General features: G+C 39.3%; 1 protein-coding gene across 1 annotated transcript; it reads right to left on the minus strand.

The window, feature by feature from the left end:
* Nucleotides 1-4,211: 4,211 nt before the first annotated feature.
* SLC35D3 (solute carrier family 35 member D3) lies at nucleotides 4,212-18,196 on the minus strand. The gene is made up of 2 exons (XM_075200674.1): nucleotides 17,538-18,196; nucleotides 4,212-5,129 (listed from the first exon to the last, which is right to left on the minus strand). The coding sequence occupies exons 1-2, from the start codon at nucleotides 17,971-17,973 to the stop codon at nucleotides 4,303-4,305; spliced, it is 1,263 nt and encodes a 420-aa protein (XP_075056775.1). The 5' UTR covers nucleotides 17,974-18,196; the 3' UTR covers nucleotides 4,212-4,302.
* Between the last annotated feature and the right edge of the window lie 291 nt (nucleotides 18,197-18,487).

The raw sequence follows: 18,487 nt of genomic DNA on the forward strand, positions 1-18,487 counted from the left end.
GGCACTTTTAGCTTTATGTGTTCCCAGTCCGATATCACATCACATAGTGGAATGAATTAACCATGCCATTCCAGCTCCATTTCTGCAAATTGAAATACTGTGCAGACTGGCACTCGTGGAATGGTGAAGCACAAGCAGTTAGTGTCACCAGAAGTTTGTACTTTCTCTATGACATGGCATGTTAATTCGAATTTGCACTTTTGCTGCAATTTCCTTCATCTGTTGCACTATACTGCACAGACCACACAGGAAACTGGAACACAGAACTTTTCATACAAAGTACTATCAAATACCAATCCATTCAATTACTGTTTTCCAAGTATTTAATGTGACAGAATGCAAATATATAGTTATGTATAAATAAATGTGGCAAAAAGTATGTCTCATATTGTATTCGATTTAAAATATTACATTTTTCTTTGCATACATTTAATGTTTTATACACAAGCTTTGGAAACCAACATTCATATATGTCATCTATCAGGTCTCATAAGACCATGTACAAGAACATATATGTTTTAGTTTATTAGTTTGTTTAGTTTATTTTTTTCCCAATAGATATGCTTACACAGTTATCTCCACATAGACCAACACAGGCACTAGAACTCCATGGTACAATAAATATTCTTTACAATTTTTTTTACATGTTAAGAAAAATTACACATTTTTTACAAGTCTTAAATCATTTTAGTGCAGTCGCACATTATATTTCAGTGGACAATAGTCATTTGAGTTAAGTGGTTTGTAACAATAAATTAAGTTTAAACATTTCAAATTAGCTTAGATAATTCAATAGAACTGAATATTGTCCTTCTATCTCAATGGAAGAAATAGCAAGAATTGAAATGAGTTTCTTCATAAGATGGCAGGGTTTTCTGAAAGCTAGTGCGTTAGCCTATACTATTTAGTTGGTATGAGCAAGCTTGTGTTAGAATGGTTAAATCAATATTGTATAACTGTTAAAAATACCATATATAGAAACATAATCTGGATAGTACATAGACCTGGTCTGTCCATTAAAGGGCCATTTAGATAAGAGCAGTTACTGGAGCATGTCTACTGTGGGTGAAGCTGTTGAAAAATGCAGTTGTGCTAAGAAAAGCCCCTATCATAATGTCTTCTTTCTATTGAAATCTGAGAATACAAGTCCCAAGCACTGTCACCACTGACTCAGCATTCACAGCATGTTGCAGATATGAATGGTCAGGATCACTTTTCCTAAGAATGAATGACCCATAGCACAGAGCATTTGTCAGCTGTTTTCTGGTGTTTGTCCACAGACAAACATGCTGTGGGCAACAATCGGATATAAATGGGCCCTTAGAAGTTTACTGGCTAATATTTGGATAGACCTGTGTTTATTGCAAGTATGTTATAATCATTCACAGTATTTTTTCTTACATATCTACTGTAAATATGTCCCCATCTTCTGTTCATTGGTACTTTTACCATTTATAACATTACAGGCAGGGCCGTAACTAGGGCTGTGCGACAGGGGCGACCGCCCAGGGCGCAACGCTGAATGGGGGCGCAATTTAGCAATATTTTAGGTTAATTTGGTTAACACTGAGGGCTAGGGGGGCGGCATTTGTCTTTCTCACCCCAGGCACTAGAATTCTAAGTTACGGCTCTGATTACAGGTTTCTGTGTCAGAGAGTCTTTTACTTATTATTTCACTAAATTGTACTATTTATATCTCTAATAATTACTTGTTTTAAACTTTTTTCACCCCATACTCTTATCACTGTCTTAAACTGATTTAAGAACTTGCAATGCTGGCTTGTTAAATATATATTTCAGAACTATATGAAAGACTGTTTCAAATGATTTCTACATTTTTCCTGTACATCAGACCTCAGCAGAGAAACAGCTGATTGCCGACTTCTCTTTCTCATCCCACCTTGTCACAAGAATTTCATAATGAGTCTGGCATCCATTTGCCCAGGTGCTTGACCAGAGAATTCCAGAAAGTAGGCTCATAACTCAGTGAGTACAGTTTACTGGAAAAAACTGCAAGTCAGCACGTGCAGGAGGAGATTGGACAGAGTCCAGATGCTCCTCCCCCCTTAAAGCCTTTTCTAAATGACTACAGCTATTAATGCAGCACAGTTAGTGTTGGAATTAGTGAACTTGCTTTTTATTTGCAAGTGTATTACTTGTGAGTACATGCAACCTTTTCTTTTTGAGATGCTAAGAAATTGAGTTTTCTTTTAACAAAGTGTTTTCAGTAAAAAAACAGATGAAAAACTATTAGCACATAATAGTCTTTTATGTAAAACATACTAGTAGGTTAATTGGCTGCTATCAAAATTGAACCTAGTCTCTGTGTGTGTGTGTGTGTGTGTGTGTGTGTGTGTGTTAGGGACTTTAGACTGTAAGCTCCAATGGGGCAGGGACTGATGTGAATAAGTTCTCTGTACAGCGCTGTGATCTATTATTACTTCAAATTGCTATATTTAAGTAAACCTCTAATTTATTACAGGGTACATATATATATTGACCATTTACAGAGCAATATATATTCAGTTATAGTCTGCAGGTTTTTTTTAGTGCTGGATAGAATATACTATAAACTATGACTTATAAAAGCTTATTATACGGCACATGCAGAAACCAACCACAAATTTGTAAGCCTTCTAACATATTAGGATGAGTACAGTAATGATGTGTTCACACAAGTACAAACAGGTGCAGACTGTGACAAAGAGGCATCTGAGAAAGCTGTATTATTTGTGGGTGGTCAGAGGCAAGTGTAAATAGAGCATGATGATGATGACTGTCTGCAGCACCAGCGAACCACTTACGATTGACTGTTTGTGAACGTTCCACTTACACTGGTTGATTTCTTCATCGCTCGGGCATATATCATGCATTTGTGTTTCAGCAAAAATATTTTTTTTTTCATATATATAAGACAGAGTTGTTTCTGGTTTATTAGAGAGGCTTAGCAATTTGTTGATGCGTAAATGCAAATGGGTTTGTTGTACATACAATAAATGGTTAAAAACATGGGCATGAGTCGAACAGAAGTCTATGTGACATACGCTTACGTAAACTAGGCGCATATGCTATGGTTGCTGATCTGCACGCACCTTAAGATAGTTGCTGCTTTGCATATGGGCACAATTGCTACTTTTTTATCAACACAAATTGTGCCTGTAGTTTGGGGAACAACTGCGGCCAACACTGAATCAGTCCCATAGTGCAGGGTTTCCCAAACCCAGTCCTCAGGGCTCCCTAATAGTGCAGGTTTTCCATATCTCCTTGCTGGAGCACAGGTGTAGTCATTACTGACTGACACATTGTAACAGATCCACAGGTGGTCCTAATTATGTCACATGTGATCCGGGAAACCTGCACTGTTGGGGAGCTCTGAGGACTGGGTTTGGGAAAACCCTGCCATAGTGTCATATCAACGTTGAGCAAAAATAAACCTTTAAGTAATCACCCTGAAAATTCAAAATCCAATATTAATGAATGGAAAATATGGTGGCAAATTACCTAAATTTCTGTATGTACATGATCATCGGTTGATCATCGAAATGGTGGTGGGTGCAGCCTTTCCATTGCAATCACTTAATTCAACCCAATGCCTGACAACTGTATCTGTATAATTTGGCCATGTATGTGTGTTTAGCTAACATCTGGCTTTTCTGCTATAAAACCAAATAACCAGACTGTGCTAAATGTTTACAGTTACATCTTTGCTTTTCAAGTAAATCACACATTTTCAGTCTCCCCCTCCACTGAAAAGTTGGGCTGTACTTTATTGGACAAAAGTGATTCAATCAAACCACACCACGTTACTGTTACATGTTCACTGGCTAGATTCCTGAAAACTCAAGTTGTTGGCAGACTCAGAGACACAGCTTTAACAAGCTATAAGGAGGATAAACCACTCAACATGTCGATTTTTTTTTTGTTGAATGCAGATAACCCACCTTTCTGTTCTAATGTCCTGTTTAATATTACATAGAAGACACACACATTATTCCTTACTTAGTTTTAGTATGAAGACTATAATAATGGAGACTATTCACTTTTGATAAAATGTGAATCTGAGACCACTTTCTCTACAACAGATCGTATAGATCTTCAAAATAAAATATTTACTTCTCCCTCTCTATGTATAGCTATAAATATATAAATATATATATATATATATATATATATATATATATATATATATATATGTAGAGATATTTTAGATAGTTTTTATCATAAATAACAGATTGCTGACATATATGTATTTATCCTTCTCCATAGCATACAAAAGATAATTTCCACCTCTGAGATGTATTGTTAAGGGCTAGGAAGTTCCTCATTTTCTATAAGGTAATCTTTCTTTAAAAATCTAGTACCCCTGACCATCCTCCATACTCCAAGATATGCATCCTTTAATGAACTTCTGTTATCTTCTTCAGAAGTCTTAGTTGGGCTATGTGATTTCAAGACTGAAGCCACTGTGCTTCCCGATTCCCTTTCTTCACTGTTACCAGCATTCTCAGTCGCTGGCTTTTCTTCTGGCTGTCCTTCAATGTTATTCTCCTGTAATATTTCTTCCATAACAAAAGGTGGAGGCTGTTCACACTGAGTCTCCTTTTCGTCCCTAATTGCCTCCTTTTCCAAATCTTCATAGTTGATCTGTCTCCTGGTCTCAAAGAACTTGGCCACACAGTAGATAATGGACCCAAAGGTGTTGACAACCACACCTGCGATGAAAAGTGATGTGGGTTCTACATCATTGAAGGCAAGCATGCCTACTGTGATTGTGGCAATGCTCTTCACAACCCCGACAAAACTTGTGGTGACCGCTGAGTTTATATATGTACAATGCAGTGTGGTAAAATTCATGGCACAACCAATCACTGTACATGCAATGAAAGTGCAAACCATGGTTGGGTCTTTCCAACCTGGAAAGGACCAGGTATTGATCATGTCCATACTGGCGAAGGAGCAGATAATGAGCACAGGAGTTGCAGTAATGGCAATGACATACTGTGCAGTCAGAGGTCCATGGTCACTATCTGTACTAGTCTTTTGGATTATTACCAGATAAGCAGAATGAACGAGTACAGCCAACACTCCAGTTATGTATCCCACCGGCTCGCCACTCAGATCTCCAGCCCCTGTATGGAACATAAGATAAAAATGTAAGATAGGTTTGATTTAAACAACAAACAAACATGTTTGTTTAACCACTTCAAAATAATAGCCCCTTACTCCCTCCACCCCCCTCCGTGTTTCATGACCAGGACAAATTTCCCATCTTGCAATGACTCACTTTAAGGCCCATATGCTGCTGCAATTTCCAGCTAAAAAATGTACTATGGCCAGGCGTGAACAGGTTAACTATGAAGGAATATTTATTCAAAGAGAGAAATCTTTACTTAAATCCTAAACATAATTTTTGTGCAACAGGGCTTTGCACTCAACTGTTCTGCATTAAAGAGTCTGCACACAGTGGACCACAAAGTCCTCTTTGGTAGGGCCATATCCCTTAATTGGTACAACAGCACCTAGATTTCCACGATGACATTCCTAGGCGCTCCTATGCACCTAGTTTTATGGAGCACTGTAAAAATGAGATTTCATCCTAAGAAATGAGATTATTGAAATGAATAAAAGCGTGGCGAGGGTGCACTTTAACGGGGGTTTTTTACAGTGTGGAGGGGCGCCATTTCTACTCCACAAAAGGACTGCACATCAAGTGCACTTTGTAAATGACCTACAGTGACTATTTGACACATTGGTCAACATTATTTATGTGTTGCATATCTTGTTATTTGTAGGGTATGTTAAAAATAAAATAGATATGTAGCAAAAGTAAATAAGTTTGGTGGAAAAATAAACTAAATATTGTTAAAGGTAAATAACATCCTAAACTTCTAGTTGACTCGTTTTTTGCCTTTCCGATGCACTTTATTTGTGCACTTTTTGTGTATTTTGCTTACCTGATAGAATGTTTGGAAGATCTAATGTAACTTCACCCACTTATCTACTGTACTCTTATATAGCAATATAACTGTTAAACTCTCTTTCCTTATTTGTAATATTGTGAAATATGTCACCAAATATTTGTAACACAAAACAGTGATCTCCAATTAGTGCATGTTTTAGTCATGTTTAGCATTTTTGTCCATGGTGTCTCCTAAGACATGAATTAAATTAATATAGCTAAAGATCAGCAGCAACTCTTTTTTTGAAGCCTGCCTTCTGTACCTGTCTAAAAGAAAAAGTACTTGGCTCTAAAGGGATGTAATCAGTGCACTTGGATGTAAAGATTAATACTCATTTACCCCCTGCAAAAGTTTAAAAAATGCTGGTTTTGACATCACAAGCCCACTCACCCTTATCTACAAAGCTCTCAACAACACCACCCCTTCATATATCTCAAAGCTCATCTCGAAATACTCTCCAAAGGCCCTCTTAGGTCTACCTCTACCTGCGCCTCTACTCTGATAACCAACTCCCACTCCTGACTATAAGACTTATTCTGTGCAATAGGCCTGATATTTCCACATGTTCAAAATTAGTGTAAACCAGGCATCATCCTATACTATTAATGGGACACATTTTGTCTCTACTAATTACACTTTTCTAGATGCATCAAGTAACGCAATAAAAACCATTGCGCACACAAGAGTGAAACATATAATAAAGTCAGCCCTGGCGTTCCCTCACTCTAATTATAAATTTAAAACATAAATTAAGCTAACAAAGCAGTACAGTCATGGGCAAAAGTTTTTAGAATGACACAAGTATTGGTTCTCACAAAGTTTGCTGCTTCAGTGTTTTTAGACCTATTTGGCAGATGTTGCTATGGTATACTGATGTAAAATTACAAGCATTTCATAAGTGTCAAAGGCTTTTACTGACAATTACATTAAGTTTATGCAAAGAGTCAATATTTGCAGTGTTGACCCTTATTTTTGAAGACCTCTGCAATTCGCCCTGGCATGCTGTCAATCAAATTCTGTGCCCCATACTGACTGATGCCCGCCAATTCTTTCCTAATCAATGCTTAGATTTTGTCAAAATTTGTGGGTTTTTGTTTCTTCACCCGCCTCTTGAGAATTGACCACAAGTTCTCAATGATATTAAGGTCTGCAGAGTTTCCTGGCCATGCACCCAAAATTTCGATGTTTTGATCTCCGAGCCACTTAGTTATCACTTATGCCTTATGGCAAGGTGCTTCATCATGCTGGAAAAGGCATTGTTTGTCACCAAACTGTTCTTGGATGGTTGGAAGAATTTGCTCTTGGAGGATGTTTTGGTACCATTCTTATGCATGGCTGTGTTCTTAGGCAAATCTGTGAGTGAGCCCACTTCCTTGACTGAGAAGCAACCCCACACATGAATGGTCTCAGGATGCTTTATTGTTGGCATGACACAGGACTGATGGTATTGCTCACCTTTCCTTCTCCAGACAAGCGTTTTTCCAGATGCCCCAAACAATCTGAAATGGGATTCATCACAGAAAATGACTTTACCCCAGTCCTCATCAATCCCTGTACCTTTTGCAGAATATCAGTCTGTCCTGTTTTTCCTGGAGAGAAGTGGCTTCTTTGCTGGACTTCTTGACACCAGGCCATCCTCCAAAAGTCTTCACCTTACTGTGCGTGCAGATGTACTCACACCTGTCTGTTGCCAGTCCTGAGCAAGCTCTGTACTGGTGGTGCCCCAATCCCACAGCTGAATAAACTTTAGGAGACGGTCCTGGCGCTTGCTGGATGTTCTTGGGTGCACTGAAGCCTTCTTCACAACTATTGAACCTCTCTCCTTGAAGTTCTTGATGATCCGATAAATGGTTGATTTAGGTGCAATCTTACTAGCAGCAATATTCTTGTCTGTGGAGCCGTTTTTGTACAAAGCAATGATGACTGCACGTGTTTCCTTGCAGATAACCATGGTTAACAGATTAAGAACATTTTTTTCAAGCACTGCCCTCATTTTAAAACTTCCAGTCTGTTATTCTAACTCAATCAGCATGACAGAGTGATCTCCAGCCTTGTCCTCGCCAACACTCTCACCTGTGTTAAAGAGAGAATCACTGACCTGATGTCAGCTGGTCCTTTTGTTGCATGACTGAAATGAAGTAGAAATGTTGTTTTTGGGATAAAGTTCATTGTCATGGCAAAGAGGGACTTTGAAATTAATTGCAATTCATATGATTACTCTTTATGACATTTTGAAGTATATGCAAATTGCCATTATAAAAAGGAGGCAGACTTTGTGAAAAATAATATTTGTGTCATTCTCAAAACTTTTGGCCATGATTGTATTATATGTGAACAATGTAAAATGTGTAATTAATGAAGGGGGTGATCTAAAGTTATAATAGTTTGGCCTTTGATGTGATATCTAGACAGTTTTCACCATCAACATTGTCAGTTGTATCTGCAAACCCGTAAAAGTGGCCACTGTTCCGGGGACCAGGCAATGGTCATGAACATTGCAATATGCTGGCATGAAAATAGGCACAAACAAAGCAGTGTAGGTCCACTTTTTTATTGTTTGCAAATTACTTACTTAGGGCTCTTAGGTCAACAAATTTGAATGTAGACAGTATTATTAGGTCTACAATTCAAATGTAGACATTATTATTATGTCGACAATAATATCCCTAACCCTAACCCTAACACTTACCCTATCCCTAACCTTAACCCTAACACTAACCATATAATACTGTCTACATTAGAATTGTCAACCTAATAATACTATTGACATTTGAATTGTCGTCTTAATGTTATCGACTTTCTGAATGTGGTTCAAATGAATGTCTAGCCATCAAATGCATAGCTTCAGGTCACATGGGTTTCAGTTCACATCTGGTTCTTTAGCCTACAGAGACATTCTGCAGGCCAGTAATGTTTTCAAGAGTGATCTGCATGCCTCTGTATGGGACTCAAATATCTATTGTTTTCTTCTATACACCCACTGTTTGACACTGCTTGCCATGGACTACTTCTATGTTTCCCCCCAAAATCATTGTCATTCAAAGTTATAAAAAATGTATCCAAAAGATTACTGTGAACCAGTGTCTGTGTTCCTGCTAAGCATTTCCGGGGTCTTCTCCATTCGTCAGCTAATCCAGAACACCTTATCATTCAAAGTTAAAAAAACATTTATCAAAAAAGAATACCATCTAAAGTAACTACCATAGGTGGTTGAACAGAGTATTGACCAAGACGGATGGATACTTATCAATTCATGATATTTTATTTTATTTTTATTACCTTACTAGCTGAAGTACCCGGTGTTGCCCAGATTTAAATTGTCAAGTTAATAGGTTATCAATAAGTTGGATGTAACTGTTAACCTTTTAAAAATAATGAGCAGCTTAGCAGCTCTCACAAAACAGCCATGAGGTGGTTCCCAGAGTCGTTTTTATTTTTATATTAAATGTCATCCAAATCCATCCACTGGAAGGCCCAGAACAGGCTCCCTGGGTCAAAGTTCTACCCAGCGTGCACCATCCGACCGGGACCCTAACCCCCGCTAAAACTTGGACAGGATCAAACTGGACCACCTCACGTTGGTTTCATCCCAGTAGGTACAAGGGTGTCCAAATGCACAACCGGACAGACAAACAGACCAATGATTCTTATATTCTTATTATGATCATTTTTGTGAAGATGAATGTCTCAAGGATGTAACCAGAAACTTGTAGATCCTATAGAAAAAGTCTGATGGGGCTTCCAAAGTTCCTAGGGGTAGAATACCCTCCCCTGACTTACTTTGCAGACTCCCTACTCTGTTGTGTGCCACTCAGTACTTTCTGCTCAGAGAAGAAGGGAACATCCCTGTAAGTAGATTTTGGAGCTCAAGAAAGTTGACTCCTAGCCATGACATTTTGAGTTTGAAATGCTATGCTTTGTAGACAGACATACAATACATACAGCAGGAAGTTCATTAGGCTCCCTGTTGAACAGGAACACTGTGCTATTCTCCTCTGAGTGCACAGTGCACAATGAGCTGGCACGGGGGAGCAGGGCCCTGAACAACACAGGTTGCAGCTAGAAGAGGCCCAGCCACTGAGGAGCCATGAAGAGATCTGCTGCTTTGGTGGTTACACCTATGTTGGGACTCACAAGCAAAAAATTTCAATTTTAAAAAATAAAAATTCCAGGCTGTGAGATTCTTAAGTATGAAAAAAGGGATGGGACTGAATTTTATGGCACTATATATACACAGTCTTGTAAAAAAAGATAATACACTATAATTCAAACTGTGTTTTTAAATATCAGAGCATAATTAACAATCATCCATGTCTTAAAATTGAATAAATCTAATCTCATTTGATAAATAACACATAACAGATTTTATTTTGTACTTCACCAAGTAAAGTAAGGAAGGTATGTCAAGTTAGGCTAGGTACACGCTACAGGAAAATTCTAAAGATTAGCGATTTACCAACAGGCACAAAAAACAAAAAGTCCCGATCAGCATGCCGAATCATGTGTACACACTATAATACATTACCTTCAGTCCTGTGCTCTTCATCTGTCATAACCATCAACTGGATGGATGACAGCAGCTCCAGTCCACCTGAGCAGTGCTGTCATACAGAGTAGTGTGTACCCAGCCTAATCCTCTTTGTTGCTCCCCAAGCTTAAGCTGGGTACACACTACAGAAATTTCAACCAACTTTTTATGCAGAGTGATTTCACATGCGATCGATGGTCCGATCGCTCGGTCCATGTACGAAATTACAGCCATTGCTCACGACAACATGGCTGTAAAATGTCGCTAAAGGGACGTCTGCTCTTCCCTTTATCGTCCTAAACAAGGCTAGTGTGTATGCAGTCCATGGACTGAGCGATTGGAACATCGATCGCATGTAAAATCGCTCGGCATAAAAAGTTGGTTGAAATTTCTGTAGTGTGTACCCAGCTTTAGCACTGAATGCGGCAGAAGTGCAGCTCAACCGTGCACACAAGGGAATTGCACACAGTTGTTTCAGGGAATAAAAAACAGAGCACAGCTGTAAAACAAATAGTACAAGCTGCATCCACTGCATCTTTCAGTGTTAATTTCCCTGGATCCACCTCCGCTCTGCTTCCTTTATCAGTTGGAGCACCACTAGGCTCAGTCCTATGTTCTCTGCTATTCTCTATCTATACCACTTCTTTTGGAAAACTAATAAGCTTCTTTGAATTTCAGTATCATCTCTATGCAGATGATACACAAATTTATATATCTCTTTGATATCTCACCATCTTTGTTGTCTCGCATTATTGACTCACATCCATTATCTTGGATGTCCTCTTGCCAACTCAAACTCAATCTTTCAAAAACAGAATTAATAATATTGCCACCCAAAAACAGAAGCTTCCTGCATGACATTTCTATTTCTATTGATAACATGACCATAAATCTCACCCCGTAAGTTCACTGTCTACAGGGGCAAACACAGGATTTGTAGAGGGGGGTTTCCACACCAAGCCGCCAGTGGGCGTGACCAGCATGCTTGGGTGCATGACTATAATATTAGACAGTGCTTGGCTGCCCTCCAACTCTTCCAATCCTCATAATATACATGGGCAATGCTGCGTGCACTACTTTTAGGTGCACACAGCTCTCCCTTTTCAAGCAGAGCTGTGTGAAGTGGGAGCAGGGTCCAGCCACCTCAATTATACAGTGCCCCAGGCTTGGAGGGGGGGTTCCAGCCACTAGGAAACCCCCCTCGGTTTGCCTATGGTCTAGGTGTAATCCTTGACTCACAACTATCCTTTGCACCCCACATCGACTCAAACATTTTAATACATGCACTCATCATCTCCCACATTGACTATTGCAATTCCCTTCTTACTGGTCTTCCCAAAATCAGACTAAAACCCCTACCATCTATTTTGCATGCAGCTGCTAGATTGATTTTCCTTGCAAATTGTTCTTTCTCTGCTGAGCCACTCTGACAGTCTCTACATCGGTTGCTTGTTTTTCAACTAATCCAATATAAAATTCTTCTACTAACATACAATGCCATCAACAAAATTGCACCGACATACATCTCCTCACTTGTCTCAAAATATCTCCCAACTCGACACCTCCGTTCTGCACAAGATCTGTGTCTCTCTTCCACTCTCATCACATCCTCCCATTCCCAGTTACAGGACTTTTTACGTGCTGCACCCACTTTGTGGTATTCCCTCCCTCGCACAGTAAGACTTTCCTCTAGTCTTCAAACCTTCAAGCGTTCTCTGAAAACTCACCTCTTCAGGCAAGCTTATAATATTCTTCAACCACCATCTTAATCTCCCTATTACCACCCTCTACACAGCTAACACATGACAACAACTCTCTGACCAATATTGCTGTGTGACTGATCATACAGCCCACTCAATACTTTTTACCTTTGCATTCTAGCAGGAAAATATGCAATATGATGTAGCACTTACCCTTATGTATCAAACCATTGTCCCATAGATTGTAAGCTTGTGAGCAGGACCCTCTTACCTCTCTGTCTGCATGTTTTACTGCTGCTTGTTCCCAATTGTAAAGCACTGCAGAATATGCTGGTGCTATATACATAAATGTTGATGATGGTAAGGATAGTGTGTACCCAGCCTAAGTATACAATACGCTGCATGATTCAGTAGATTATAGAACCGCTATTAGCAGAAATAACTTTAAGTCATTGTTTCCTATATGAGTTTATCAATCTCTTACATAATATTTGAGGAATTCTGACCCACTCTTCCGTACAACACTGATTCAGTTCATTGCTGTTTAAAGGCATTTATTCATGCACAGTTCTCTTAAGGTCTGATTGATTCTTTTCTATATTTTTTTCAACCATTCAATTGAAGATTTCAGGGTCATTGTCCTCTTTCATTGTACAATTTTGGCCACACTTCAGTTGTAAAAAGATGGGCTTACATTAACCTCTACTTTACTTTGGTATAAAGAGCAGTTCATGGTGGGCTCAATGATTGCAAGGTATTCAGGTCCTATGGCTACAAAACAACACAAAACCATACAGGCTTGTGTTTTGTTCAGATGCATCTCTGCAACCTTAATCTGTACTACAATGTTTTTTTCGAGAGAGAAGGGTTTTCTCCTCGCTACCCTCTGATGAAAGTCATATATTTTGTCATGATCAGCTTATGAACTTTGCTATTTACTTTGCTGATAGAGACCTTTAGATCCATTTATGTAGAATGTGGACTCTTTTTTGATTTTTTTTGTAGCATCATACAGTTTGATATGATGCTGGGATATCCAGCCAAAGCTTGGCAACTGTCTTCAGACTTCTCCATTTGTGAACATCTTTCTCACTGTAGAATGTTGGGCTTGCTTTAAATTGTTTGTAAATAGCCTGATAACCTTTTCCAGTCTGATGACTAGCAACAATGACTCCTCTGAGATCCTTGCAGATGTCTTTTTCTTTAGGAGTGGTGTTAGCATAAGCCTGAATGAGCCAGATGGAACTGGCAAACATTCTGCTTAGTGGTGGCCGACCTTCCTGATAATGAAATAATGAGGAGAACATGATTAGCAGCACCCTGCTCAATTTACCATCTTGAGAAGGTAAATATGTAATTATCATGGTGTACTTATATTTTCACATGTGGCTTTTTCATGTTGGCTTATTTTTTGTTCAATAAATAAAGACAAAATAAAATATGTTATGGCAGAGGTGCTGAAACCCAGTCCTCAAGAGCTGCCAACAGGTCATGTTTTCAGGATTTCTCTCTGTAGAAACAGGTGGGATAATTACTGACCCAGGAAAATAGATTAACTCACCTGTGCATGCTTAAAGAAATCCTGAAAACATGAACTGTTGGTAGCTCTTGAGGACTGGGTTTGAGCACACCTGTGTCATAGGTTAGATTTAGGCATATATTTAATTGATTGATTCAACTAACAGATGTATTTGACTAAAATAGATTTGATTGAAAGTCACTGATAGGAGGCCACTGAAGGTGTAAATAAGTGATTGGCTCTACAATTCCAATAGAGCCATTAAATTCAGTGCAGGTCTCTATGAGGTGCAAGCAAAAATCAGTGATGTCTTAGGTATCGTACAACCTGCAAAGTCTTGGCGACAGGACCTTGCCTGAAAGAATTCCCTTTCTTGTCCCTTCTCTGAATGCATGTTCTCCACCTCTGTCTTGTGCAGTCTACTGGTCCCACTCATACTGTCTTTCTATACAAACACACTGTATGGCTCGCAGACTACAACACAACTTGAGCATACCTCACCAAATCCCTGTACATACATATATACAAAGTTGTCTCCCTGGACTACTCATACCTTTACTATACCTTGAGAAGATCTACATTCCTCTAAAAGGACATCACCAGCCCCATAGAAGGTGCAGTTATGCAAAGGTATCTCCCATGAGCTCTGCAACCTGCTCTGTCAGTCTATCTGTCTGATCCTGCAAACTCACTCCCTTCCCAGGGATAACTTTTAAAAACTGCTACTGGAAATCAACTCTGACAACTATGATACAAATAGGGACAGATAAATCTGGACTTTCAATAACAATTCAGCAATAGCAATGCATGGTGTCACTCTTGTTAGTAAAAAATAAGTGAAAACAAAACTAAGCAATAACCATTTTCAATAGATATTTTCCCGTTAAAAATCCATTAATGTTAACGTAGGACATCAGGGGCAAAGATAGGATATCTAGAGGGGGGTATCCATTCCATGCTGCCAAAGTGTGTACAAGGGGCATGGTTATCATTTGATACAGTGCTAGGCTCTTTCCATCCCCTTCAAATACACGGGCAATGTTAGCCAACTATCCTGATTCTGGTGGAGCAGTCCCAATTGTGACTGTCCGGACCAGTCAGGACTTTGTTCCAAATTTAATTATAATTGGGCTGTATGCCCTGATTCATACTGTTGTGCTTAAAAAGGATGAGCTGCTTGCATCTAACTGTAGTGCATGCAACTGGCCCTTAACGAGCAGTATAGTGTGAGCCGGGACATACACCCCAACTATCATTGCGGTCTGGACAAAATCCGGCCTGAGCAGGACACAAAATTGGGACTGCCCCACCAGAATCAGGACAGTTGGTACTCTGTCCTGCTTTCTCCTATCTGTTCTTGCAGCGCTCACTACCTGCACCTGGGGGTGTCTTAAGTTCAGTTGCTGCTTGTCTGGATACTGGAATGTTGAGGTGATGTTTGGGAAAAAAGGGAGATACATAAACTATGTAAAGTCTAGCAGAGAGGGAACCATATGGGCCATCCTCCTCACAACCAGTTCCAACGTTAAATCAAGAGCACCTACATTTAATAATTAGGCCTCCCTACCTGAAATATATAGACCTACTTCCTCTCTACCATCTCCAACATCAAATTAATAGCAATCAGAGTTAATAGATAGACATATTGTCCTCCCAACATGCCCTGACATTAAATTAATTGTACCACATTTAATAAATACACTTTTTTTTCTTCCAATCAGTTCCAACATTAAATAATTAGTATTCCCATTTAATAATTAAACCTATTTCCTCCCAAATAGCCCCAATATAAAATGCTACACATCCTACTGCATTGCACACACCATTGGCCCACCATATAACACACCCAATGCCCAGGCTGGAGAGAGGGAGAGCATGACCTCACTCCCCTCTGTTTCTTCTAGCCCAGACCCCGATCCAACCAATGAGATGAGCACTGAGACTATGAAAGTGGTATAAAATGCTCTGTCATATTCACATGTCAAGAATTTGTCTGGCACCAATGTTGCATTGTGAACAATTGGGCCCTTACATCTTGTAACCTTCCCACAGATCAGCAAACTAGACTTGTGTGGATTGATTTATATGATGCCAATGAAGGAAGAGAACCAACAAGTATCATTACACTGGGGCTCTCCCATGTCTTGTTTGACACTAGTTTATTAACTTTAATTCTCTACCTACAAGTACAATTCCAGTGATCTGTTATGACTTTTGCTTGGATTTAAATTTGAATTTGAACTTACTATTCTGTCTGTGGAGTAGATCCAGGGTTAAATCAGATTTGGTTACAGAACTTACTTGAAGTAAAAGACTCCCCACTTGAAATGAAGTGTTGCTTAATTTCCCAGTGATAAAAATAAAATATTTTTAGTATCTCTGCTATCTAGGAAGTCTAACGGCTAGCCCTCTTCCCTGGTGGCAACCCAAGTAAATGTCCCTTTATTGAAAATACTCTTTATATACATACTCTCATAATTCAAGCTATTCTAGATAGATATCACAATAACCATTGGCTAAGATACAGCCCACAGGCATGTGATGTAGGTGGTTAAGGACACCAATAAGTCCATCTTTATTTTTTAACTCTGGCCATTCTGTACAGAATGTATCAGAACCGTCAGTATGCATGTACTCAAATCTGCATAATTGTAAGGAATATATAAGTAAGAGTTATGCTGCACTAAAATACTCTTGAAATTAATGTTTAGATTAAAAAGTTTTTGATTAATGTACTTTTTGTTCTAACTGAAACTATGAAAGAAAATTACATTTGATCTAGTGGTGTATTTGGTAATACCTATTTTTAGATGAAGTACAGAAAACAAGATACTGCAGACTTCTTCATGCTTTTTCAAATTTGCATGATAATACAGGAAAAAAATCCGGGATGTTAAATACAGTACACTCTGACATAATAAATACAATGTTAAACTGAATAGGTTCATAAGCGGACAGGTTAATAGGGGATTTCATGAGGGTTGCGGGGGTGACTACAAAACACATCAGACATGGAATAAATTCTTCAATAATGTTTCTTTTTCTATGCATCATACCAGGCTTACTTAACATGTGAAATTAAATTAAGTAGTATTTCATGCACATGTTCTTACAATAACATCATTCGTTTTCTATTAAAAAAAAACAAGACATACCATAGCATAATATTGAAAATTGGTGAAAAAAAAATCAAAAGTCATCTGGCCCATAGCTCTGTTCTGGGTGCTACATGTGCTTTTTAACTCGTGCAGCATGTCCAACAGCTATGGTTCTATGGGGCAGAGCGCCTACTTCTCCAGTACAAAGGCTTCTGGGATATCTGCACGGTATCCTTTCTTGCACATTACACAGCAATAACTTCACCTTAGTATATGACAAAATCTTGCCAGACGTTTCACTCACCACTTTAAATATCTCAATTTTATGTTGCTGCAGTAAAAAGAACACGCAGGTAAATTCCTGATCATAGCAGTTTAAGAATTTATCTCCAGCTAAAACTTACCATAGCTGACTATTTTAGTGTGTCACTTTAGTGTCATGCTGCCCTATGGTCTTGTAGTTATGTCATGAAGTTCTGAGTAAAAGCACAGCTGTCATCTCATGTCACTTAAAGCAAACGCCTAACGATAAAGCATCTACTATCTATAATCGAACATTAAGAAAGGCATGACAAGTGCAGTAGTCAAGCCTAAAAAGTAAATCCTTCAATGTGCAATTTGTATCTTAATCTACCTCTTTGGCCGCTCTAAAGGTGCAATTAGAGTGCCTTACATTTAACAACACAAAGCGCACTGTAAAACATTGGATCTGGTTAGTGGTAGTCTACTTACCTGCCAGTGCAGCCCCACAAGTGGTGATGAATACAGCAACGAGTACCCCAATAGAGGGCATCCCATTCCTCAGCACCAGCACTCCAATGAATAGTGTCACCAAGGGCAGACATCTCTTGAACACCACGTACATAGGCAGGCTGAGTCCTCGTAAAGACCACAGTGTCAGGCTGGACTGCAGAGTTGAGAGGATCGTTACCCCTGCGAACATCCGAGCAAGATTGAACCCAAATGGGGGGACGGAGATCTTCCCACAGCGTCTGAGGATTTCTAATGTGAGTGCTGCAGTAGAACTGGTCATACACTGCACTAGGGTTAGGAAGGAGAACTGGTACCTGCTTATCAGAAACTTCAGCAGGATGTTGAGAGAACCAGAGAACACCCCATGAGCTATGGCCACAGAGATACCCAGCAATCGTCCCCTGCAGATTTGCATCCTGACCACGACGCAGCCCCTAAGCACCAAAGAAGAGTTTCTATGCTGAGAGCCTGTGAGGGGAATCCCGTGATGTCTTACAGTCTGCTTGCGACTCGGTGCATTAACTGTACCCAGTGAATTCCCTTCTTGCTGTTGCTTGTGCAGCCTATGTACAGCAGCAGTAGCACTACCACCACCACCCTATTGGTGAAGCTGAGTGGGAAGAAAAGAAGAGGAGGGTAAAAAGTAACTCCCTGGATGGAAATGATCAATAGGGGTACAAAAACTGTTCTGTATATAGGATAAGTCTCCGGAGTGCTTCACCTCCTCCCCCACACAGGAACCAGTCGCTGACGCACAAGGGTGCATATGCAGACTCCATTTACTTAATTATTTGCGAGCAGACTTTATTACATTTGATGTGTTTCCATCAATTGTTATTGATGAGTCAATATTAATGTAAATTATTGAGGGGAAAATATTATTCTGGGGAATGATATCCAATGTATCTACCAAGAAATACAATTTGCCG

The sequence above is a fragment of the Mixophyes fleayi genome, chromosome 3 (genome assembly GCF_038048845.1).
Source record: "Mixophyes fleayi isolate aMixFle1 chromosome 3, aMixFle1.hap1, whole genome shotgun sequence".
In the NCBI taxonomy this organism is placed as follows: domain Eukaryota; kingdom Metazoa; phylum Chordata; class Amphibia; order Anura; family Limnodynastidae; genus Mixophyes; species Mixophyes fleayi.

What these genes read in the sequence shown, in the direction of transcription:
- SLC35D3 (XM_075200674.1), bottom strand. Translation starts at nt 17,973, where the DNA reads ATGCAAATCTGCAGGGGACGATTGCTGGGTATCTCTGTGGCCATAGCT. An exon ending in TTGTGGGGCTGCACTGGCAG is followed by an intron (nt 5,130 to 17,537) that starts GTAAGTAGACTA and finishes TGTTCCATACAG; the next exon opens with GGGCTGGAGATCTGAGTGGC.